This window comes from Ambystoma mexicanum, chromosome 1q, assembly GCF_040938575.1.
Source record: "Ambystoma mexicanum isolate Mex_15411 chromosome 1q, UKY_AmexF1_1, whole genome shotgun sequence".
NCBI lineage: Eukaryota > Metazoa > Chordata > Amphibia > Caudata > Ambystomatidae > Ambystoma > Ambystoma mexicanum.
The window spans coordinates 1,037,505,523-1,037,531,210 of NC_090922.1; the positions used below are offsets into that span (position 1 = coordinate 1,037,505,523).

The 25,688-nt window shown below is 43.8% G+C and overlaps 2 protein-coding genes across 3 annotated transcripts in view; both read left to right on the top strand.

Annotated features, from left to right (window-relative positions):
• CTBS (chitobiase) overlaps positions 1–25,688 on the top strand; it is a 183,564-nt gene that overhangs the window by 134,147 nt on the left and 23,729 nt on the right. The window contains exon 6 of one of the 2 annotated variants that reach the window (XM_069641721.1): positions 8,951–9,112. In XM_069641721.1, coding sequence (XP_069497822.1) covers positions 8,951–9,112 — 162 coding nt within the window. The remainder of the gene's footprint in view (positions 1–8,950; positions 9,113–25,688) is intronic. The other variant, XM_069641722.1, reaches the window with a different exon arrangement.
• On the top strand, positions 2,982–3,416 carry LOC138540957 (large ribosomal subunit protein eL34-like). The gene has a single exon (XM_069641720.1). The coding sequence runs from the start codon at positions 3,025–3,027 to the stop codon at positions 3,376–3,378; it is 354 nt and encodes a 117-aa protein (XP_069497821.1). The 5' UTR covers positions 2,982–3,024; the 3' UTR covers positions 3,379–3,416.

Consider the following 25,688-nt stretch of genomic DNA (forward strand, 5'->3'; position numbering starts at 1 on the left):
TATGTCTGCCTTAGTGCCCCCACATCCATCGGCATGGTCCTTGAGGAGCGTGGCCAGTTGCTGCTGTTGCACGATTAACTGGTCGAGGGACTGTTGCCTCTGCTGGGCCATGGCCATTTGCGGTGGTGTCACAGAGGGGCTGTTCGCCTCATGTTGCCCTGCCACAGGGCTTGTGGGGGATGGCCAGTCGTCGTCTTGTGGGTGCCCCTGCGTGGTATCCTCATGGTGTACGGGATGGAACAGACAGGGGGATTGGGACAGGTCATGGATGGATCTGACTTCGACATCCCCGTCTTCTGTGTCGGAGCATGCTGCCATTAATGGGGTGTCACCTATGGTGCTGCTGCCACCAGAGGCAGTACCTTCTGTGGCATCCATTGGGGGGACCTGTGGTGGTGCTGTTGTGGGCATGCTGGCTGCTGGGGTGCCTGTTGATGTTCCCTCCTGTGTGCTGCCACTTGATATGTGCTGCTGCCCTGTCTTGATGCGTGCAGCTGAGGTGGAGGGTCTTTGGCCGTCGGTCTTGGCCCTCTTTGCAGGTGTGCTGGTAGGGGTGTCCTGGAGCTCGTCGTTTGGATCGGACCCTGTGGTGGAGTAAAGGAGGGCGAGCGTTATTGATGGGTCTGTGGGAATTGGAATGGCAATGTATCACATGCATTGGGGTGGTACCTGAGGGTGATTTGGGTCGGGGCCTTGGAGGTGCTTTCATTTGTGTGTGGAGTGAGGGTGCCGTTGTTTGGCAGCCTGCAGTTAGGGTGTGCCTGCTGCACGTGTAGTGGGTGTTTTTGGGGTTTTTACTTATTTATGTATTTATTGTGAGTTTTAAAGTGCGCTATCAGGCCAATGTGTGTGGACGTTCTCCTGGCCATGTGTTGCTGTTGCGCTATGTGGACACATGTGAGTCACATGATTGGACATTGTGGATTTGGCATGGTTTTATTTGGGCCACCTACCTGATTCTCCGGATGTCTGCACTCCTTTCTCCATCCCTCCGACTCCCTCTATGCTCTCCATTCCAATGGTGGAGGCACAGATTTCTTCCCAGGGGGTCAACTTGATGGGTGATTCCGATCCTCCCCCGGTGGCTGTGGCAATGTTGCGGTTGGCAGAAAGTATGCTACGGACGCGTATCCGCAGGTCGTCCCACCGCTTCCTGCATTGCTGTGGGTTGCGGGGTGCGGTCCCCACCGCACTTACCCGCTGTGCCACCAGGGCCCATATGGCCTTCTTGTTCGCAAGTGCCGTCCTGGTCATTTGCGAGGAGAAGACGGCGGCGGCATTCTCCTGGAGGGTCTCTGTAAGCACGGTGAGTTCCTCACGGGAGAAGTGGACCTGCCGCTTGCGGTCGCACGCTTTCTTCGCTACTTTTCCCATTTTTCTTGGTTTCACTAGGGTGGATGACGGGTTGGGATGTGTCTCAGGGTGGTGTTTTTAGTGGTTGTGTGTATTTTGTGGTTTTATAGGTGTACGGGGTGTTGTTTCCCGTTCCGGGCCCATGTTTTTACTTCCGTTTCCGTATATTTACGGTCACCGTACTTTCCGGTTGGCGCTCACTGCGGTGTCCGCTATGATGGGTGGCGGTATTGCACCTAGGGCGCCGTACGGCGGCGGTGTGGGCCGTTTTGGGGTCATTTCCGCCATTGCGGACTTTGCACTTCCGCCATGGCGTGGTGCTCGTGCCCGATGGGTCGGAATGGGCCGCACTTTGCTCCATCGTGCAATGGCGGAAACGCTATTTACGCTGTGGCGGTCCGGTCAGTCACTTTCCGCCAGGGTCGTAATGAGGGCCATAAACTTTGACAAATATGGCAGAATTATTACCGGACCTTTGGACCAATCCATGGAGGAAGACCCGGACCAAATGATTTTGATATGTGGGGATTTGAACTTAACACTTTTGGATCGAAAGGGTAGGCTGAAAATAAGATTTGATCTCGATGCATTGGGAAAAAAATGGATGATGGAAATGAACATCTGTGACATGAACATGCTAAATGGTCAGACACGGGGCGACATTCCGGGAGCTGACACTTGGTTCTGTACCTCCAATAGTACCTGCTTGGATTACTGTTTTGTGTCTAGAAAGACACTAGGATACACCAAATAATTTACGATAAAGAAACAAACCGTAAGTGATCATGCACTACTAGAAATTGATCTATTATGGAAGGGAAAGGTTCAGAACAAACCAATCATTTGCCCAATGGAAATAACCTGGGGAAGAAACCGACTTAGAATTAAACCCACTAACATTCCGAAATTAGCGGAAAAATTGGCAAATAACATCATAAGCAATAAAAATGCAACAGAATATAGATGGATGTTAAAATAATTTGAAGTGAAAGGAGATCCTAAGGAAAGGCCTATAATTCAAAGGAAACATGCATATAATAATGAAGTAGTAAAGAATCGAAGGGAGTACAGAGCGGAGCAAAGAAGCAATACTATAAAAACTGACTAAATTCTTCAAAGGCATGGAGAGCACAGGGAGACACAGAAAAAATGCTAGCAGCAATAACAACTGGGAATGCACGCTCCTTGTGGGAAATTATAAATAAGGGTGAAGACCTTCAATCAGATGTAAGAACAAATCCAATATCAAAAGCAGTATGGGAGAACCACTTTACAGCGCTTTTCAATGATGACACGGCCCGAAAGTTTCCCCGAGGTAGCCAAAACGGGATACCCTGGCTCATATAGATTGATAAAGAAGATATAACAACGAGAATTAACCAGCTAAGCTCCTCCAGGGCAGCTGGGCCAGACGGTATTTCAAATGGGATGATTAAAGAAAATGGTGAAGCATGGGTGGACTTTATCCTGGTACTATTCCAGCAGATCTTAAAAACCAGAACAATTCCATCATCTTGGAAAGAAGCCCTGATAGTTCTGATTTTCAAAAAGGGGGACCGGATGAACCCAAGGAACTACAGGCCAATAGCCCTTTTAGACTCAATTGAGAAGATCTTCTCATCAATCCTGCTGATTGATTTTTCTTCCGGTTACGGCTGCTGTAGTTGAAAAATGGTTCAACGCTTGACATACCGCCATAGGCTTTCCTACAGCACCACTTCAAACAAAATCAGGCTGTCTCGAACTTCGGGTAAAAGGATTTTCTATCTGTACACCAAGAAGGTTGGCAAAGCCCCCAAGTCGGCATGTGGTATTTGCCCAGGAAGACTAAGTGTTGTTCGTGCCGTTCGTCCCAAAGTGCTAATGCAGTTATCTAAGACAAAGAAGCATGTCAGCAGGGCATATGGCGGTTCCATGTGTGCAAAATGTGTGCGAGACAGGATCAAGCGCGCTTTCCTGATTGAAGAGCAGAAGATTGTTGTCAAAGTGTTGAAAGCACAAGCACAGAGCCAAAAGACCAAATAAATGTTGCACCCATCGGATGAAAATAAATAAGTGAATCCTGCTGAGAGATCTCAAAAATTGGGCCATTAAAGCCGGCATCCTTGACAATCGTCGAACGGCTTTTATGAAGGGAGTTGGAACCTCCTTGAACCTGTTTTTGATAAATCTACTAAAATTGAGAGCCATGGACACAACAGGGACCCTGTATCTAGGTTTTATAGATCTGGAACAGCATTTGACACTGTCTGTAGAGACCTCTTATGGGCAAAATTAAAAAACTGGAATTTTCCTGAAGACCTATTCGAAGCAATACAAGACACCACAATCCAAATAATTCTGTACAAAGGAGGAGAAACAGAAAAAATCAGGACTTCCAAAGGCATCAAGCAAGGGTGTGCCCTGGCCCCATTTCTGTTTATCTTACATATGGCGGACATGCAAACATCGCAAGAAACTGTAAGGGCTTTCCTGCCAAAACTGTGAAATGTAGATCTGGCTTGGGTCCTATATGCGGATGATGTCGTTTTCATTGACCAAACGGCAATAGGCAAAGAAGAATTCAAGAACTACCTGGATAAAAACAAAATGAAAATAAACATAGAGAAATCAAGAATTCTAATAATGAACCCGGCCCGAGGTGCTACGAAATAAATCCGTCCTACGTGGTCACTCGAAAACCAAGCCATAAAAGTGGTTGCTACCATAATTTACTTAGGTGCTATGATAAACAAAAATATCAATGAGCAAACCCAATATGATTTCATAAAGGAAAAACTTATAAAACTAACCAACCAAGGAAAAGCACTGCATCAAAGATATGGAACATATTCTATGACTCCAATTATTACCTTTTTTAAACAAAAGGTGACACCCCTACTGACATATGGGGCAGAGACTTTGTTAAATCTGAGATGGGAAGCCTGGGGAAAACTAGAGGCATATTTTTGGCGAAAGATATTTGGACTGCCTACCTGTTTGCCAATAGCTACAATTAGACATGAACTGAGACACCAATCTATGGCCTCTATAGTCCTCTGGAAATCACTCGCCGTATACCGTAAATGAATTGAGAGACCGGCAGCACTTTTTGAAATCTTAGAATCTACACCAAATGTCAAAAGAGAAAAAATGTTAAGAGCATGGAAACAAAAATGTATAGATATATTACTTCACAATGACATCAAAATGGAAACCCCCAAAGGCAATCCTGACAAAGCAAAAAGAGGCCTAAAGGAAAGGGACTGCCTTGAAACTGATACGTTAAAGGCAGAGAATAGATACTGCCTGAACATTATTTGGGGAAAAAAAGCAGTGAACTACTTTCCAGCATATATGAAGACATTTCCTTCGCCCTTCTATCGTGATCTTTTGATGCGGTGTAGACTGAACATATTACCATCGCAGGAAGTTCAATACTTGAGGAACCAGATAACCGAGCAGGATGCCTAATGTCGCTTCTGTAAGAACCTGTAAATAATAGAATCCACAAGGCATTTTGCTCTTTCCTGCCCGGAACTTCAAATTGTAAGAAGCAGATTTCTGAGGAAATCAACGACACAATTTTACTGTACCACAGAGGAGGAATGTTGGGAACGATTAATGACGGTTCACAAAATCGGTCAGACATTGGATGTGTTGAAATTAGTGGAATGGATCTTCAAGGAAATAAAGACTGACAACGATTATTAAGAACTTGCCACTAACGTAAACAAACTGTGAGACTAATCTACACGTGAGGAGCTGAAAGACTACAGGACTATTTGTTAAAGGTTAACAAGGGGTTTAAAATTAACCAATAAAAAAAAAAAAAGGCACCATTTTTGCAGACCAAGTTATCCTCTCTATCACAGACACTGTTAACTCATTTGGGGGAGTGGAGGAGGAGATTGGTCACTTCAGGAGGGTCTTGGGTGTTAAGGTAAAGAAATCAAAATCTGAGATATTGGCTCTTAATATCACACCCCCCGAACCACCACCCTTTGTCACCTTCGGTTGAAATTTGAGCAGTCTCTCCCATATTCATGGGCATCCAAAGCCATTTGGGTATTTGGGGGTCAATATACCCCCCAAGTTCAGAGATCTATATGAGGTCAAATATCCCACGTTACTTAAATACGTAAGGATCTTGAGCGTTGGAATGCCTTGAACCCGTCTTGATTTAGTAGAATTGCCGTCAAGATGCACATGCTCGCCTGACTTTTGTATTTCTTTCAATCGGTGCCAATTCCCAATCCTAAAGCCATCATTACAAGCTGGCAATCTATAGTACTTAAATTCCTGTGATAAGGGGAAGCCCAAGAGTTAATAGGTGAACGTTATATGCAGCCAAGACTTGCATTCCCCAAGTTGTGAAACTATTATAAGTCTGCTCAAATCTGACCACTGATAGACTGGTTGTAGAGGGACTCTAATATATTAAGCTACATGAAACAGGCAATAGCAGGGAGACACCTTTGGTCCCAGCCTTGGGTCCCTCGACACAGAGGTCACAGAGCCTATACTTGAATCTAATCACCCGGGCCTCCTTGGAAGTATGGGATAGCCTTTGCAAACTGAAGGGAGGCATAACTTTACTCTCCCCATACTCCCTTTTTCTCACACTGATTTCTCACGAGGTGTAACAGATTGAGGCTTCACAGACTGGATGTGTAAGGGGATGAGCAACATGGGAGACCTATTTATGAACGGGAAGGTGCAAACTTTCGAAAAGTGTCAAATGAATATGGGTTTGGAAGAAAATTGTTTCAGATGCATGCACGCTAGATATTGGATTCTGCACCCCTCCAACGCTGGACCTGTGTCTAGAGAAATAAAAACCTAGGCAGCGGACTCAAAAGGTCTGATATCTAACTTATATAAGGCAACCATTACCCTTGCAGTATCTGGCCGCCGCTACTACTGTGTTGGATGGTAAAAATGGGAACTGAGCAGTGTGATTGAACCGGTGGATTGGGATAGTATTTACAAGGGATCAATTGCATCTCTCTGTCCTCATCTTGTGGTAACCCAGGCAAGGATACTAACCAGATGGTACATGACACCGGACTGACTCCACGTTTGTCATCCAAATAATTCTAATCTTTGCTGTAGAGGGTGTGGCCAAGACCGAACGCTCCTTCATTGGTTATGGGAATGTCCTGTTATCCAAGATTTCAGGTTGGAGGTAAGATCTCACATACGAGAGATTTTGAGGATTGAAATCCCAAGCGTTGCGAAATTGTGTCTTCTGTTAGGGGTCTTTGTACAGGGAGTGAGTGTAAACTGTTGACTCACTTGTTAATGGCTGGAAGAAAACTGTACCACCACCATAAACTTATGGTTAGATAAGGTGTGGACTCAGTTCACATTGGAGAAGCTTACCTCCAATGTTAGAAACTCCCTTGTGGCTTTTATGGCTGTATGGTCTCCCTTTCTGACCTATTTACATAAAGATTCCCCCGCTCTCTCTGCCCAGTAAGACTGCGGGCATTGAATTTAGTTCAAATGCCCCGAACTCTGAGGAGTTCTGTTATGATGTTACTGCTCGACTATTTTTGACTTTAATCTGATGTTTATGCTTACTCCTATTAGGCGAGGAGAGAGAAACATAAATTCAAATGTTTAGTCGGAACCTTGCTGAATTTGTGAAACTTAATAAAATACTAAATAAAATACAAAATGTAAGATGATTCTCAATCCTCCTGAAGAGCTACAGCAGAAGCAAAACTCTTTACCATGTAGTGAGGACAGTGATGTTAGTTCAAAGGAGTATTAATACATAGTCAGGATAATGAAATAAGATCTTAAGAATTATTTAACAATAACCGAGTTTTAGAAAGGATATTCCTGAGCAAAAATTACACCTATTTTTTCTAAATGTTGTTTGTGTATGACTTAAAGAACGCTATATATGTCTATGAATCTTTTGTACATTTGAATAAAAAATTAAGGGTATGAATTGTTTAAAAAATATTTTGTCACCGCATCAGCATTTCAACATTCATTTTTGGCAACAGAGCATATACAGTAAAGCTTTCAGCTTACACATGTTTTTAGATATAAAAATGAAGCCTGCATTTGGACCCAGAACAGTGTTTTTCTAAATCTTCAGTTTTAATGTTATGCAATTTAATTTTATTTATTGGTTATTTGTAATGTGTACTATAGAGCAGAAAATGTATTTCAGGGTGCATCAAGAAATGGGGGAATAGAGACGGGGGTGAAAAGATATAAAACAAAAACATTCCTTAAAAGGTCTTGAAACATTCTGAACATACAAGTGCTAAAGCATGAGAGCAGGGGAGAGGGGAGGAGGGAGAAGTGCAGGAAGGGGGGGTGAAGGGCAGAAGACAAACAAAACGCTCTGACTAGGTCGTGAGATGATTTTGAATGTGCAAGTGCGGAACGGGAAGGAACGTGGGAAGAGGAACAAGTGCATGCAAAACAGGTTTTAAAAAAGTGCAGGGACAAGTAGGTAAACAGCATTAAAGAAAAAAAACAGACCTGACATTACGAAAAGCCGGTATGAGTGATGCAGTCCGGAAAAGCCACACCTGATGGAATGAGTGGCTACATCAGGCATACAGACATGCAATTGTGGTAAGAACAGGTAACCTTGACTGCAGCCTGGAAAAGCCACACCTCATGGCATGAGGGGCTACATCAGGCATACAGACATGCAATTGTGGTAAGAAACAGAGTCAGATAGAAGGAGGTAGGAGTGAAGAAGCCCCACCATGCTGAAAAGGGAGGTCAGTGTGCTGCACAGGGCTGCTCAGTTAGTTAGATGGATCCCGAAATGCGAGCAAAGCAAATGTCAAATGAATGTATCCCGAATGAGCAAAGCAAATGTCAAAAGAATGGATCCTGAATGTGTTCAAGTAATGTCAGATGAATGGATATAGAAGTGCAAGCAGAGTCCAAACCAAAGGAGCATGAACGTTGCCCGAGGGAGTCACTAGGAGTAGGAGTAAAAACGCTGAGGTTGGAGAGAGCAATTCAGGATGGCAGCAACTCCAGAGGGGGCGGCCAAGGCTTATCAGGCACAGAACGGCAGTAAGCCTTACCCGGCGGCCTTCCCCGGAGAAAATGAGCCAGCTTTGCCTGCCCGCAGTGGGGAGGCCTGGGTTAACAGCAAAGTGCCCAATCAGATCGTAGGGCTCTAGACACTCCTCACAGCACACGACCAGTGCAGGGAGATGAACAATGGCGGCAGCCGTCTTAAGGAAGCTTCGGCTTCATTTTTCCAGCTGGATGCTGGTGTAAGAATAGTGTTGCCCCCCACAATTCTAGATGGAATGGAGGAGGAGGACTGGCACAGACAGACAGGAAGCCTTACCCGGCGGCTTTCTCCAGATAAATGAGCTGGCTTCTACTAATGGTAGTCAATTCACAGATCGGAAGAATTAATGGATCTGTTGGCCATGCTGGCATTTGAACCTGTGCCCTGCAGGTCACACTCAAACCTCAGTAATTCTTACTTAGTACACTGTGCTATCATACTGCCTTCCTGTGGCGTTTTGTGCCACCAGCCCTGGTTCTCCCATTCACATCCTTTTCAAACAGTGACACTGTAACACTGTTTGCCCTAACATGTATGTTTTTTGTTTTTCAGGAGGATACCTGCACAATTAAGAAGGTTCCTTTCCGAGGAGCTCCATGCAGCGATGCAGCAGGACGACAGGTCCCATACAAGACCATTATGAAGCAAGTGAATAACTCAATATCTGGCAGGCTTTGGGATGAGGGGCAGAAGGCGCCTTATTACAATTATAAGGTGAGAGACTTCCTGGCCTAAGTGACAAAAAGTGGATTTACATTGTTTGTTTTATTGTGTTTCTTTTTACTATACTGTCCCAATTCCCACAGATGTTGCAACGCGAGTAAGAACAAACCTGTTTCAGACAGTTCTCCAATAAGGCAATTCTAGTCAGCCATTCGGACCTCTATCAGCATGAGGGAACTAGTGGAAGTATACTGTCCCTAAACACATTGCAAGGGAGGTGGTGTCAAATTGGCACTTTGCACTTAGACACCATAATGTTTGGTCCCGTCTATACTCTTTGGGTGTGCAAAAGATAGAGCCAGCGTCCAATCATAAAGAACTCCTGTTGTGCAGAATCCAGTAGACAAGGCTGCCTTGTTAGAAATGGGCCCATCTGTGGCGTCCTGGAAAATTTAAGTGGCATGAGGTGCCCATGAGGATTCTCATGCTGGTGATATATATATATATATATATATATATATATATATATATATATATATATATATATATATATATATATATATATATATATAGTTCCACTTATACTGTATAGCAAGCCACATCGGGAACTCCCTTCTGGATTAAAATCTCAAAGACACCTTCACAATCCAACACATCAGTGTACAATGTATGAGCTGTTTAGTGGTTTTAGATTGTAACCATTAAAACAACTATAATTGTTAAAAGGTCTCACCAGTGGCCATATAACATCACGTTTAAGAATTAGCACAAAGAAATTATCAACATTTCCATTGCAAGGCCGGATTCATTAACGCATTGTTTTTCATTATTCGAGGTTCGTCCAACATTAAATTATCAAAGCATTTAAAACAAACAAAATTGGCAGATATAAGTCATAAAAGATCCAATGCATCTTGAATAGACCTTACATTGTAATGTGTATAAACTGGCTTCAAATATTATTTTCTAATATCTAGAATTTCTAAGTTTGCAGCACATGAAAAGAACATGAATAAGGTCTTGCACCGCAGAGGCACATTGAAAACCATTTTGGGGTCAATGTTCTTCTTTTCACATTCCTCCATACTTTCAGTAATCCTGATTGTTCCATTTTTGCTCTCCCAATTGCTGTACTCTGCAAATTTCAAGGCAGAGCAGGACTTGGGAGGTTAAGTCTCCTCCTAATCTCCTGAGGGGAGGGACTGATTTTCTCAGTTGCTAGCAATATGGTAATATTCATGAACATTGATGCAAAGTAGCACATTCTTAAATCTGACAGCTGCAGCTCCCTCTTGATCTTGTGAGCTTACTAAACATATTATTTTTTTAGGGTTTATTCAGAACTGTATTCTCCCACATGAAGGATTTAGTTTTCCCCATTGTTTGTTCAATTTTTGTTTCTGTGATACTTATCTCACTTTTTCGTAAAGATGCTTCCCCCATTTTTGCCACCCTTTTCCCCCAATACTGCATTTTATGTATCCCTGGTTCCCTTCCCATTCCACTACATCCTGGCCTTTTTAGTCTGTTTATACCCTAAATCCTGAGAAAACGCCATGTAATACCCCCCTCCGATTCCACCGGCTGGATTAAACGTTGCATCACTAGATTGATCATGCGCCTGCTAGATTAAATACTGCATCATCAGATTTAGTTGCACATGGGACAGCAACCGTTCTAATTGTTGAACTACAACACTGTTGTACCTCTGCAGTTGTTGCATAATTACATTATTGCACCTTCTATATTACACCCCAGTCAGGCTCTTTTAGCTAACCCAATCAACCAGGCAAATCCCTTCAATGTTGGTAAACAGTTCCTAACCCTCATCCTGCTCCCCAAACAGTAATTCCATGCAGCGCCCAAACGAAGCAAAGGTAGCAGGACTTGAGCAGAAGAAAAAACGCGAAAGCTAAGGAACCTTCCTTCAAGGCACCAATAAATTAATCAATGAGAAACATCTCCACAAGTCCTGCCAAGTCACTGAAGACCTCTTCTGGCCTTCATTGCTAGATACTTCAATACGCTTCTGCACTTGCATCAGATGACCAAGCATCACCATAAGTTACCATCTCATCTCACAGAGGTTCTGCACTCTCCAACAGACCAACCACAGAACCATCTCACTCAAAAATCAATGCAGATCACACATTTAATCACTAAATAAATGCCTACCGCCATTCGTCACTGGACTCACGATGAAGAACCTGGCCCCACCAAGAACCTCCTCAGCCTCTTAGAAGATGCATTTGACAACCGAGAGACCTTGGAAGACTTCCTCTAAAAAAATAATGTACAACCTGGGTAATCCCCCCCCTCTACACAATAAAGCTTGAAAGGTAAAGTCAGAATAACATGCCTCCCCATGAACGCCTGCTCCATCCCCAAACACTCTTCTGACGTTAATGATCTTCTTTGCAGGAAGAAATAGACCTACTTTTCATCACAGAAACCTGGCTCCCAGGACACCATGCTCTGGTTATACACAAAGCCATTCCAAAAGTGCAGCATCAAATTTGCCAACAGAACTTCAAAGGAGGAGGAATTTCACTTGTGCATAGAGTTTGCATTGGTGTTAAACCACTACACCACATAACGACATCACTGACTGCGAGTGCCTCTTGATAATGTGCCCTACCTCATACACCTCCTTACTAAATGTTCTTCTCATCTACAGACCTCCTTCCTACAATCCATCATTTGCAGACAACCTGCCCAACATGGTTGTTAACCTCTCATTAGACCACCAACACTTCATCATACTGGAAAATATCAACATTTATGCTAGAAAAGGTGGACAAACCAGCTAAAAAAACACTTTTAGCAAACCTCAGCATATTGCACCTCAAGAAATTGGTTAACAGACCGACCTAGGATGCTAAATACACCTACAGTGAGAATGTCACCAGTCTACTGCCTAGTTTTTTTTGCCCTGGGTAGACCACCTCTCTGTTCCATTCAGCATCTTCACTGAAACACCATCACTTGCAAAATCTACTAATGCTCCCCCTAATGGTAATCGGACCATGGGAAGTGATCCACTTGGAAATACTCCTGGGAAACATCAGGCAACAAACTAAAAACCAGAGGGCACAGCAGAGGACCGATTTAACAAATAACCAAATTAACAAAACTGGAAAACTGACACCCATGGCAGTATAGCACCTAAAAAGCCTTTTAAACTCTCACAAAACTGTCCTTCACAAGGCAGATTCGGGAAGTCTCAAAGGTATGCCACTTTCATCTTAATATGCTCAAAAGAACGCTGCTTTTCCTGAATGTACACCACAACGTAGAGGTCGTTAGAGCTATGGCCTAGCTTGGCTGAACTACTGCACCAGCCTTTACCTGGGTCTACCTAAATATCTTATGCACATCCTTCAATTCCCCCAGGAAAATACAGCCAGGCTTATCCTAAAAATTAAAGCCTATGACCACCTCAAGGCAGCCCTAAAGATCACTCTTGGGCTGCCTTTGGAAAAAGAATGTACTTTATATCTTTATTCCTCATCCATAAATCACTGCAGGGCAAGGCTCAAAGTAAGTATGTGCTTGTTTTGTAAGCTACTGTCCTTCAGTTCCAGTAAAACATTTCTGGCCCACTGCTCTGTGTGGTTGGTGTGCACCCGTGGAACTCTCTTCCTTCCAATATTCAACAAAAAGAGAACCTATAAACTTTCCTTTTTACACAAGCAGATCTGCATGAATGACTTTGCGTCCTGCCAATCTACCTTGCCGTTTGCCCTCTCTAAGCAACTGTAGCGGTCGCACTGACTTGAGGTTAAATGAACCTTTGCACTAGGCCTCCTCATGCTCCTGGACTCTGCACTGTCCTTCCCTGTTATCCCTGTGCCGCTCCTGAAATGCTTGTCGTCCTACCTCCAGCACATGCCCTACCCTATTATTAGTGATTGCACTTGCCCTTTGCTTGCCTCTCCATCAGTGCTTAGTCTGATCTGAAAGTACCAAGACCTGCAAATGATCAGTTCATTGTTCTTCCCCTGTTGTGTCCCCCTCCAACTTCCTGCTCTTGGGGCACTGCAGAGTAATTCAGTGATTCAGTTGGTGCTGTATAAATCATCATTTCATACAGAAAATAATGGAAAAATCAGTTTCAGACATAGAATGAGCACAGCATGACCAAAGGGAATTCTTTGAATTCATTAATTCAAAAAGCCCAGAGCATGCAAGACAGCACAAATACCATTGCAAGAGCTTTGCAACTCGGAAGCTACACACATAATCCAAATTCAAGACATTCTGGACAAGAAAGTAACACATCAACCCTTTGTAATGTGAATAACAGAACCAAGAAAGAAAATCTCACAACACATACAGCCTTCTGTCCGTAATCTATCCTGGACTTCCTCACCACAGTCAACTGCATCAACCCAGCAGGTTCATCGGAATGCCAATGCCCACTCAACATCTACAAACCAATAACTAAGCAACCATGACTAGCTCCAACAGTTCCAAGCACTACTCAGTGCCTCAGTTGAGCAAAGGACTGTATCTTACACTTTCAAATCAGCCTTCATCAAGCCTTTGCTTGCTCAGAAAGCAAACTGCTGACTGACTGCACACTACTTACTGGTATCCAACACGCCTCTCACCGCTACAACTATGAGAATACATTGAAAGCACAAATTCCACCAAACCTTTTGTCGCCAACAGGTAGCCCACTAAAATGCAGTCACAAAACATTCTCCTGGGAGACCTTAACCTAGGTCTACATGACGCCAGTGTCACTAAAGCCACCACATTAGACAACGCCAATACACAACTAGGATTTAAGCAGCGCATTGACAAACCTACCCATTTCAAAGGTAGAACGCGGGACTGGCTGACGGATTTTAACTGCTCCACCACTATCCTCAACAATGTACCATGGGCTTCGTCAGACCACCATTGCATCACCTTCTCTATCAGGAAAGACATCCACACCAGCACCCATGCCGCACCTGCACCACAATCCTTATCTAGGAACAAACGTAGTATACCGCTTGACTACCTTCTACGACTGCTACAACCTATCACCAGTCTCACTCATAATTCAAACCTGGACCCCTCCTCTTTGGTTGATCTGTACAACGGCACCATAGAACATGCCTTAGATCAAATTGCACCATTGAAACTTAGAAAGGCAAAACTGGTTGCCCATTTAAACAAATGGTATACAGCCAAACTAAAAGCATTACGTAATATTAAAAGACTATCGGAAGCCAACTGGAGAAAATCCCTGTCTTCCACTAACAAGCAAAGCTTTGCCTCGGCGGTAGCCACTTACAAGGCGGCAATCACTAACCCCAAAAGAGAGATCTATAACATTAGGATTCAGAACGCTAAATCTGGCACCAAATAGCTCTTTTCTATCTTTAGAGAACTAGAGTCTCCAGCACCTCCCACAGATGATTGCACTAAAGACAAAGCCTGGTGTGCTAACATCCAGCAAACTTTATCAGACCAATTAGCCTTACTACAGAACAAAATCGAGACTAAGAAGAATAGCCTCGCGTCCAGCACTGTGGGATGTTTTAACCCACTTCTGCTCTGCTATGCTGCAGCACTGTGTTATGATGGTGCCAGAAACATCAAAATGGCCGCAAAACACTTGTGCGTGCCAAAATCTCTGAAAATCGCGCTTTGCAACGCCCAAAAAGATGGCTGCCCAATCTGCCGCACAAGTTGTCAGTGGTGGAACAGAGATCTCATTCCTGAAATATGTCACTGGGCTCCACAACATGTGAAAATGGAATACAGAAGGAAAAAGCAGTGTTGCTAAATGAAAACCCAAAATCTTGCTTTAAATCCATTTTTCTTTGGTGCTGAAACTACGGAATGCTGGTACAAAACACCCTCAAACATCCAAAATTCTTGCTGGGTGCTACAATTTACTTAGTTTAAGAAATCATTGTGAACTTGCAAGGTCCTGAAAAGCTGAGAGCATAAAGGGATTTCCACAGCAAAAGTGGCCGGTCTGTGAATGTCAGAAATGTCTGTGCAGCAGAGGACTGCAGGGATGACAGCTGTCAGGAACCTACCTGATTAAACGTAAACATGTACATAAACTGAAATCAAATGCAATCTAAGAGGTGTCACGACCCTCGCCCAAAACCCCCTCTGGCAAACCCCTTGGCCAGGTGGAGTCAGGACTTGTGCCTCTAGAGCCTGGCATCCTCTTCAAAAGCCCTTCTCTGAAAGGGGTACACAAAGCATGCTGGGCTTTGCGAACTTCTACCGCCGGTTCATCCCAGACTTCTCTCAGGTTGTGCACCCAATCACAGTACTATTACGAAAAAACAATAAAAAGTTTGCTTGGACCCAAGAAGCAGAAGAAGCCTTTCAGGAACTTAAGCAAAGGTTTACCTCTGCTCCAATCCTGCGACATCCTCGTCCAGACCTCCCTTATGTCGTTGAAACTGATGCGTCCAGTCTCGCAATGGGGTCTGTCCTTTCACAGACAGACCCGGAAACCGGCCAGCTACATCCTGTGGCCTTCTGGTCGAAAAAGTTCTCACCTCCAGAGATTAATTATGCCATCACGGACAAGGACCTCCTGGCTATCAAATCCAGTCCTCGCGCCAATTAAGGTGGGCCCTTTTCTTCGCCGAATATGATTATGTAATCACATTTCGACCAGGAGTGAGAAACGGAAAGGCGGATGCCTTATCTTGCATGGGCATAGATGAAATAGTATATACAACTCCAGACCCAGTACCTATTATACCTGAAGACAAACTCTTGGGCATCACGACAGCCTTAACACAAGCAGAACTACGAAAAGAAATCCAACAGACAATGATTCCTGATGCCTACCTCGCATGGCAAACTCAAGGAGAACAATATACCATCAAGGACCAGCTACCTTTTTTTAGGGATCGCCTATATATACCCAAGAAGGAATTACAACAGCATATTATTTCAAACTATCACGATTCACTGATTGAAGGCCATCCTGGGATCGCCAAAACCCTAGCTAAGGTGAAAGAGAACTTTTGGTGGCCTACCTGGCGTAAGGACATCATTCAGTATATTCAGTCCTGCGGTGTCTGCGCACAAAATAAATCGCAGAAACAAAAACCATCTGGTCTCCTACAACCATTGGACATTGCTCCAGTTCCATGGCACACTCTTTCCCTTGACTTCATCACTGGTCTACCTCCAAGCCAACGGTTCAACATCATCCTTGTAGTTGTGGACTTATTCTCGAAGATGGCCCATTTTATTCCTCTCAAAGGTCTCCCAGACGCAGCCACTTTAGGAAAAGTGTTCCTGGAGGGCGTGGTTAAGCTACATGGCTTCTCTTCGGTTCTGATGTCTGATCGAGGCAGCCAGTTTGTTTCAAACTTCTGGAAGAAATGTTGTGCAATGGCACAGATCGACGTTCAGCTATCTACCAGTCACCATCCCCAAACGGACGGCCAAACCCAAACCGAGAGAACCAATCAGACACTCGAGCAATATTTACGGTGCATGCTGCACCACGAACAAAGGAATTGGAAAGACCTACTATGGATAGCCGAATATGCATATAACAATTCTTTGCATTCAAGCACGGGACAAACGCCCTTCTATACCCTGGATGGCAGACCTCTGATTTAGACCTTCCATCCAGCTTGGAAATGCCAGCGGTAAAGACTCTACACACAACCATTACTCAGGCTTTCAAAAGGGCAAAGGAACACCTTATTCATGCCAAAGAAAAACAAGAGATTCGCCGACCAACACCGGAAAAGGCCCCCGATTATCAAGTAGGAGACAAAGGTTGGTTAGCCGCTAAATTCGTACCCATCAAGGGAACACGGACCTTTCATCCCAGATTCTTAGGACCCTATACCATTAAGGCAATTATCAACCCTGCAGCCGTGAAACTGGATTTACCACCTAATCTACACATCCACCCGGTATTCCATGTGTCCCTCCTGAAACCAATGCAACCCGGCACATGGATTGGGACACCACCTAAGCCCATACTTGTTGACGCAGAACCCGAATTGGAAGGCAAAGATATCTTGGACTCTAAATACTTTATGACCAAGCTATATTATCTCATCGATTGGAAAGGATTTGGACCACAAGATAGATCCTGGGAGCCCAGTGAGAATATCCACGCACCATGTCTAATCAGGAAATTCCTTCGGAACTTCCCAACCAAACCTGGGTCAGACAGAAGGAACACCATGGGAGGGGCATTAGGGGGGAGTGCTGTCACGACCCTCGCCCAAAACCCCCTCTGGAAAACCCATTGGCCAGGTGGAGTCAGGACTCGGGCCTCTAGACCCTGGCATCCTCTTCAAAAGCCCTCATGGGGCCAGTCCTGGCGCCTATGGCACCAGGCTCATACACCATGAAAAACAATGTGCTTGGGAACTACTTTATGGTTTTGTCAGCCAACATGGAGGCATCCACATAGCTTGGTTCCTAAGAACCAAGCTATGCGGTCTAGTGTTTTGGGTGTGGTAGCCTAGGGACTACTTTACCTGGACTATTTTGTTGGGGCTATTTAAACCACACCCGAGCAAGACAACACGCTTTGCGTTACTTTGCAGCTTGCAACATGACGCTCACCGTGTCCAGCTATTCCCTCGAACCTCGGAGAAGCAGAAACCTGCAAGGAGCAAAAGGAACATCATTAGCAGCAGCATCTTATCTGCAGTCTTCATCTTTAAACACTTGCAGCTACTGAGAACAGCTTCCTCGAATCTGCATGCCTCCCGGACAGAACAACCTGAAAGAGGACGATAGAGGCAACATTAAAGAAAGCAGTAGAGACATTTACAAATTACGAACTGCTCAAAAGGCTTACCTGGCTGGTCGCCTCTCGGCTGGCACCACTCCGGACATTCCACTCGCGCTGAAGAACACCGCGACCTACAAGGAAGGAAAACACAGGTTAGCAAGGGCAAGACTTTGCAGCGCTGCGCATAGCGCTTACTTACCGCATCATAGCGCTCTTAATTGGCCATCATTTACTAGCAGGGCTCAACCAAGCCAGTTCGCTGCGCTGAAGCTCTGCATACCTAAGGGAGAAAAAAAAGAGACATTTTAAACAAAGAAAGACATGCGGGATAGCAACAAAACCGAAGAACAGCAATAAGACCTACATGAACAATATCAAACGGGCCAGCGTCTGTGAAGTAACTGGACCGCACTCGCCCATGAAAGACAACGCACCCCTGCAAAGAAGGCAGGATGGAGAGCATGCCTAATTCTACCACAAGGTGAGGAGAGGGCGCTAGAGGGACTAAAATCATACGGGGGTGGAGGGAGGACACTTACCCCAGTCGGTCATTCTTGAACACAGTCCTCCTGTATTTTCAGGCAGAACCTTCCCCGCAGACCACATCAGGGCAAAGCTGAGAAGCATACCAGCGAGTAACCCGGCTGGGTGGCGTCCCTGTGGATACCAGGTGAGCGTAACAAGAGGCCTGTTACTGAGAGTTACCTATGTTGTAATTGTTTTGATCCCATGGTTTAAAATCTTGAATAAGTATTCTAGCTGCTATTTTGAAACCACAAGTTTTTTTTAAGCTAAGGAAAAAATGCAACAGAATTAAAAATTAAGTCAAGTCTGACTAAAGCTAACCAAACTGGAATAACAGGTTTCCTCACAGAGGCCTTTCCCTCCAGCAGGAAATCACACCAAAGCGATAATTATAGGGTTTGGAAAGAACCTGGTTTACAGAGGCAAAAGGGAAAAATGAACAGCTGCTGCTAAGGAAATGCAAGGTGTGAGGACAGTCGTAAATGGCCTCTGCCAAGAGCAAACAGGGAGGAGATTGCTTCTGGACTGCAGGGAGACAAAAAGGAGGCGGACCCAAACAATCATCTGTGGCTGAGCCTTCACAAAGAACACTTTTTTAAAAGACTTATAAGTTGTCAGTTAAAATTGGGAAAAATATAAAAGTAACCGATTTGTGAATGTAAATTTTGGCTGCACGTTTCAAGAGGCGGCAAAATCGTGTGACATGTTCTGGAAAGAAACAGCAGGAAATGTGATTTTACACAAAATGTATTTCTGCTAGAAGAATGAAACTTTATACACTTATGCCCATGTTAAACGCGCACACTTGTAGAAATTTGCTTATGAATTGGACATTGTGTTCCTGATGAAAAGGGCAAAATTCTTTGAAAAGCCGAGACAAGATCCCACAGCTATGGGGTTTTGAGGGGTAGCTGCTATATAAAATATGTAATCTGTATATGTGATTCTTATAGAGGTTGCACATATGTAAATATGTATTGTGCCAAAAGTAGATTTTGTGTTCAAGGGGCTAGGGGTGGATTCTGAGCCTCATAAAATCACACCATAAAGGTGACGCGCTGTTTCTCTCCTCCTATCAAGGCAGAGAGGAGACTCTGACCCAATCACCTATCAGAGGGGCGAGCTTAGGCTAAACCAGCACACACACACCTTTATCATAGTATAAATAGAGACCGCTCACCACTCAAAAAGACGGACTTATTCACACACTATCCTGATACTGGCGGAGAACCCTTCTGCTGAACTCTACATCTTCATTACTCCAGAAACTAACTTGGCAAAGCAGAAATCCATTGCATAGCTGAACCATTTTCAGCTAGGCCTTAAATTCCAGAACCCCACAAACCTAAGGGGAAGCATCAAAATACAGCCAGGCTGCGCTGTACTGCTTGCCTGCTGAAATGATTATCCTCAGAACCAAGAAGGGCATATCCAATCCAGTCCTGTGCCATGCTGTGACCAGAGTGCATTGCAGATCCAGTCCTGTGCCGTGTTGTGACCAGAGCGCCTTGCTGATTGCAGATCCAATCTGATGTGTCCAGCTGTCTGTCCTAGAACCAGATCCAATTCCCTGACCAGAATCTTGATGGACCAGAATCCTGACGGTTCTGTTTAAAAACATATCTAGCGAGTATCTATAGAAGGAACTGTCACTAGCATATGTACTGTCCATAGTCAATCCCTATCTTAAACCCATCCGATCTTGTATTCAGAACCTGTGTTGTTAGGAGTATTTGTTGAATTGTCTGAACCCTCTATCCAATCCCTCCGATCTTCCTCCTGTACTAGTATTGCTAAAACTATCTGTGCGCTGATATTTTCTCATCTGAAAAAGGCGAGATCCTCTGCAGGCAGTCATTCTGATCAAATGGCTGTGTTCCTGTGGGGTATTCGTTTCGTTCATCGTCATCCGCTAGTGTAAGCAACCCATTTTGTCATTTTAAAAGTGCATTCCTGTTTTCCATTCTTGCGCCTTTCTCGAAAAAACAACCTCCACTAAAACGTCCATAACTCCCTCAGTTTTCGTGCTAGAAACAACATTTCAACTTCTGCTTGTAGCTAACATCCACAGCTTTAAATCACATCCGAACGCGCATCCCAAATCCATACGGTTCTCCCGTTATCATGATTATCGCGCAGTGTAAAGTTTGCCGCAAATATTGTTTTTGGGAAATTCTGACACGTGTAAAACAGCTTTTGATTGCTTCCGACTTGAATTTTAAGATTTCAAATTGTGTCTTGGTATTGAATCATTGCGTGTGTTTGTGTGCAACCGTCCAAAGCGGCTCCCGTAAGAATTTATAGCAATTTCAGCAATTTTTACCATATTTGGTGTTTTTGCCCAGTCCATTCTAAGATGACCTTAAAAGCCATTCTGACAGCTTTACAGTCAATTCTGTTTTTCTCTTGTGTTTACTAGGGGAACGTGGGATTGATATTCTGTTTGATTTAGCCATTCCTGAATACCTGTTCTCTCCTCCTATCTCTTTACAGTGCCTATTGGGGGTTGAGAGGTGTGCAGGGGGAACCTTTAACCACAGTGCTATCTGATCTGAACACACACAAGTATTATTTCTGGGCTGAATTGTTTTGCTCACTACTACTCCTTGTGTATTAAAGAGATTATTCAGTGTTACATCACCCCATTGGTGATTATTGTATACCCATTAAAACAAATTGTGATTAAATTGTAAATACATAAATAATTATTTTAACTTTGCAAACCAACCTGATTTCTGGTTCAGTGTGACCGGGGGCGAGGGGGGTTCCAGGAGAAGGGCGTGATATGACTGGTATATTGTTCAGAATAAAGAACTTTTAGACAAAAATAAATAAGGATTTCAGTTGTGCATTACACGCTAGGCATTGACTTGGGTGTGTGCCGGATTGAAATCACGTACAGCTCCCACGTATCCAACATACGTACACCACATCTCCCCTGCCCTTCCTTCCACTTCCCTCTAGTATCTAGTGAAGATGTGGTAAATATAATCGCAGGCCTCAAACCTTCTAATTGTCAAGGAGACACCTCTCCTGCCTCTATCATTAAGCAATGCGCTAAAGAGTTGGCACCTTTCATCTCGGTACTGATCAACGCGTCATTTAAAAATTGTGTAGTACCTAACAACCTTAAAGAGGCCTGGGTCATGCCCTTCCTCAAAAAACCTAACCTAGATCCAAACATCCCGACAAATTACAGACCAACAACGGTCCCATTCCGTCTAAGGATAATAGACGAGTAGCATATCTCCAAATTCAAAAGCATTTGGAAGGTAACGGCCTACTCGGCCTACGTAATTCTGGCTTTAGACCCAGACATGGAACGGAAACAGCCTTCTGGCTCTAAAGATCCAAATTGACGAAGCTAAAGACAAAGGTAATCTGGCCATCCTGCTTCTGCTGGATCTATCAGCAGCGTTTGACCTTGTGGACCAGCAAATATTGACTGAACATCTCTCCTCCGTAGCAGCTTTCTCCCCAAATGCTGCCAGTTGGATCCAATCCTTCCTGACGAATAGAACAACCAGAGTCTTCGCACCTACAGGAGCCGCTTAGCCAGTACCTATCCACTGTGGAGTACCACAAGGCTCTTGTGTTTCTCCTGCGCTTTATAATATTTTTACTAAGCTCCTATTTGATCATCTTGACAACCTGGGTGTCACCTACACTAATTATGCGGATGACACTCATGTCCTCATCACCTTCACTGGTTGCTATGAGAAAGATTCAGAAAAGCTTAATGAAATCTACCTACAAATACAGGCCTGGATGGCTACACACAGCATCTGCTTAAATGACAACAAGACACAGCTATTGATCGCCGGCACCCAAGCCCTTCTTAATAAACTCGACCACCGGTACAAATCCTTTAACATTGATGGCAATACCATCAAAGTTGCCAAAGAGGTTAAAAACTTATACTCCACCCTACGGAAAAAACAATTTAATTCCATAGCCTCCACCACCGCATACACTAGCAAACTTATCAACAGCGTCAAACCTTTTCTGTCCACAATTAAGTTGCCTCATATTAGCCAGAGTGTTGATCCTGTGAAAACTGGATTACTGTAGTACGCTATTCTTAGGCTCCTCTGAGCACAACCTGAACAGATTACAAGTTCTCCAGAACAACGCACTTCGTTGTGCCTTGAACATACCTCGCTCCAGTCATATTTCTACTTTCAGGCGTAACTCTCACTGGTTACCAGTACGAGATAGAATTAAACTTCACACACTTGTTATTGCACACAAATGTCTGGCCAATATAGCCCCTAAATACTAAATTTTCAAGGTGCCATTCTACCAGACCCACCAGATCTTCACACCTGCACTGCTTCTATATACCCTAGTATAAACTGAAAATGGCAGGGGGGGGGCGAGCTTCCCAGTGCTTGCAGCTAAATGCTGGAACTCTCTCCCTTCAGCTGCTACCAGAGCCGAACCCTCCTTATGGTCTTTCAGATCCAAAGTGAAAGAATGGTTCTTCACCTAACACGCTTAACGGCCACTTTTGAACTTAAAACAACTCCGGACCACTTCATTCATCTAACTACCTCAACCACACTTGTATTTAAGATAACCCCAGCCCACCTCTGCATTATTAATTTTTCACTACTTTGCCTTAGCGCTTCTGTTATTGTTCTTGTCGTTCTCCAAGGCATTCACTACTCTGGCCATTATCATTTGACAAAAGTTTAGTCCAGACCTGTTCTGCTCTTTCGCATTGTGCACTGTATATCCAGGACTACTAGTCCCTAGACTTTATGTAAATTGTGTTGTCTAATCTCATGCCTTATTGACTGTTGCTACTGCCACGCTGATCATCTGTAACCTAACTGTATCATCTATGCACAGCGCCCAAGGTTAGGCGCGGTTTATAAATAATAAACTAAACTAAACCCAACCCAGTTGCACCTTGTGGACTGATGTCCTACTATAAAATTCATGTATTCAAATTTGAAGTTCGACCAAAATGAACTTACATACTTCTCTAGCATACATATCATAGAGACATATTTCTTATTGTCAAAGTAGACTGAAATGTATAGTTGACTGGGTTAAGCCACCCTTGATCAACATAAAACAAAGAAATAAAAATGTTTATAAACACATATTCATTTATCTTAGAATCCAGAGAAGGTAATAACCAATTCTCCTCAGCATTAAACAGAGATAAAAATAATTGTTTACACAAAATTCTAATTTGTCACAGCCAATCAACTACAATTTGGATCATAAGTTTGCCAACACGTTCCGGATTTGACATCCATCATCGGGGCTTGGAGCTTTATGTTCATTTCAATTCAATGAGGAAACAATAACATTTTCATCTGTAAACCTCAAACCCATATGGTGCAGCTTTTCAATGTTTACAACCCAGCTTCTGACATTTTCCACATGCCTATGGAGACCTTTTAGTCGACTCAGTTGCTGCACCTCTTAGCCAGTTCGATTCCTCGGGAGTTCGAAACAGCCTACATTAAAAGCAACAATCTCCACTAGGAGTCTCAACACAGGTTCCGTCCAACAAAATGAACATATTTCAATCTTTTCTTAAAATGTGGCCTTCTAAGAAACAATGATGACACCAACTCGCCCAGTGTGCTCATTCCTGTTGGCTATTTCTGCAGCCTTCGACACATTCACCCTTGAGAACCTAATAATGGGACTACATGGCATCAGATTAGAAGATATCGCTCTAGTGTGCGTGGCCTCATTTCTGACTAGGAGGACCGAAACAATACATATGGCCCCTTTCAGGTTGCATCCCTGAGAAATGACATGTGGAGTACCCAAAGGATCTAGTGCCTCATGACCACTCTGCTGGAATTTCTCAACATTGTAAGTCTTGCATGCTTCAACTGTGCAGGTGCCATGCAAATCTCCCACAAGCTCACATACTACTATACAGTGCACCCACCTGACTTGGGGACAAACAGACTCAACTCAACCTCAACCTAACCAAAACCAAACTTCTGATCAGCGGCATAACTCCTACAAACCCAACACTGATCCCCTGGCCAGATGAAATGGCAACCTGCCCACTGGCACAAAAAACAGTTAGAAATCTCGCAATCATGATGCACAGCAACCTTACTCTGGAAGCACAGTTCAAATGCATCATAAGAGGCTGTTTTTACCAGTTCCATACAACCCAATGTATCATGCCCTACCTGACTATGCCAACAGTCTTTACCTAGGACACCCTGAATACCTACCCAATAGATTGCAAAGAGTTCAAAAGGCAGCATTCAGACTAAGATCACATAAACACAGTCCTCCGCCCACTGCACTGGCTCCCAATCAAACTAAGGATTCTCTTAAAAACCCTATGCCTTGCTGTGCCCTCCACAGCATAGGCTCTAAATCCATCACCAGGAAATTCACATTACCAATCATCGAGAGCTCTTAAATCCAGCATCAATAAAAGGTGCCAAGCTTTAACAGCAAATGGCATGCAGGCTTATCCTTTTCTTTCCTTTTAACTAGGGGTGTACCGAATAGTAGATTTAGAATTCGGCCTAATCCCAAATAGTTGTTCAAAGTATTTGGCCGAAGCTGAATACGGAGCCGAATAGTTCCCTTTTATAATGCATACAGTTGTGACACAAACAAAAACTTTGCATTCAGAAGCACTTTACAAACTTCTTGGATGCTAAAACTATCACATAGTTTTCCAGCAAGTTACTGTTGCTGAGATGTTATGTTTATACTGCTTGTAAATCATATGGCTTTTTTTCCTATTCCTGCTGCAAAATGTCTGCTTCGACCGGAGGATGGGTAAAGCTCCCTTGCTTCAGTATGTGTGGTAACTTCTGCCCCCATAGCGAAAATCAAAAGCTGGCACCTATGAATATACACACAGTAAGTGTACATATCTTAAAGTGAAATATACAAGTTTGGTTCAATTGACCTTTCCCCTTAGAAGAAAGTGCACATGAAAAACGAGCATTGGCATTTAAAAACAATTAATTGACATTGGAAAAACTACCTGAGAAGGGAGATTTTCCAATAAAGGTGCCCACCTTTTAATACCAACAATCTATGAAATGTGGGTGCTCTGGTTTAATCTTGCGGAGCAGTGGGACTTTGTTTTATCTCGTTCATGTGAATCAGCAACATCTTCTGTCTCTTTTCTGTGAACTCGGAGGAGCAAGTACATCTGAGGTTGCACATTTTCAGTCCCTTTTGCCCATATGCCCATTACATCTGGCTTTTCCGCCACTTGCTGGAGAAGGAAGCAGTCTTTCTCCCTTTTCAAGCCTTTCTGCCAGTGATTCAATATAAAGTGGTCATGACGAATGCTAATAACACAGCAGCCCTTTAGCCCATCAGCAAACACAAGCCACACTTTCTCTAGAC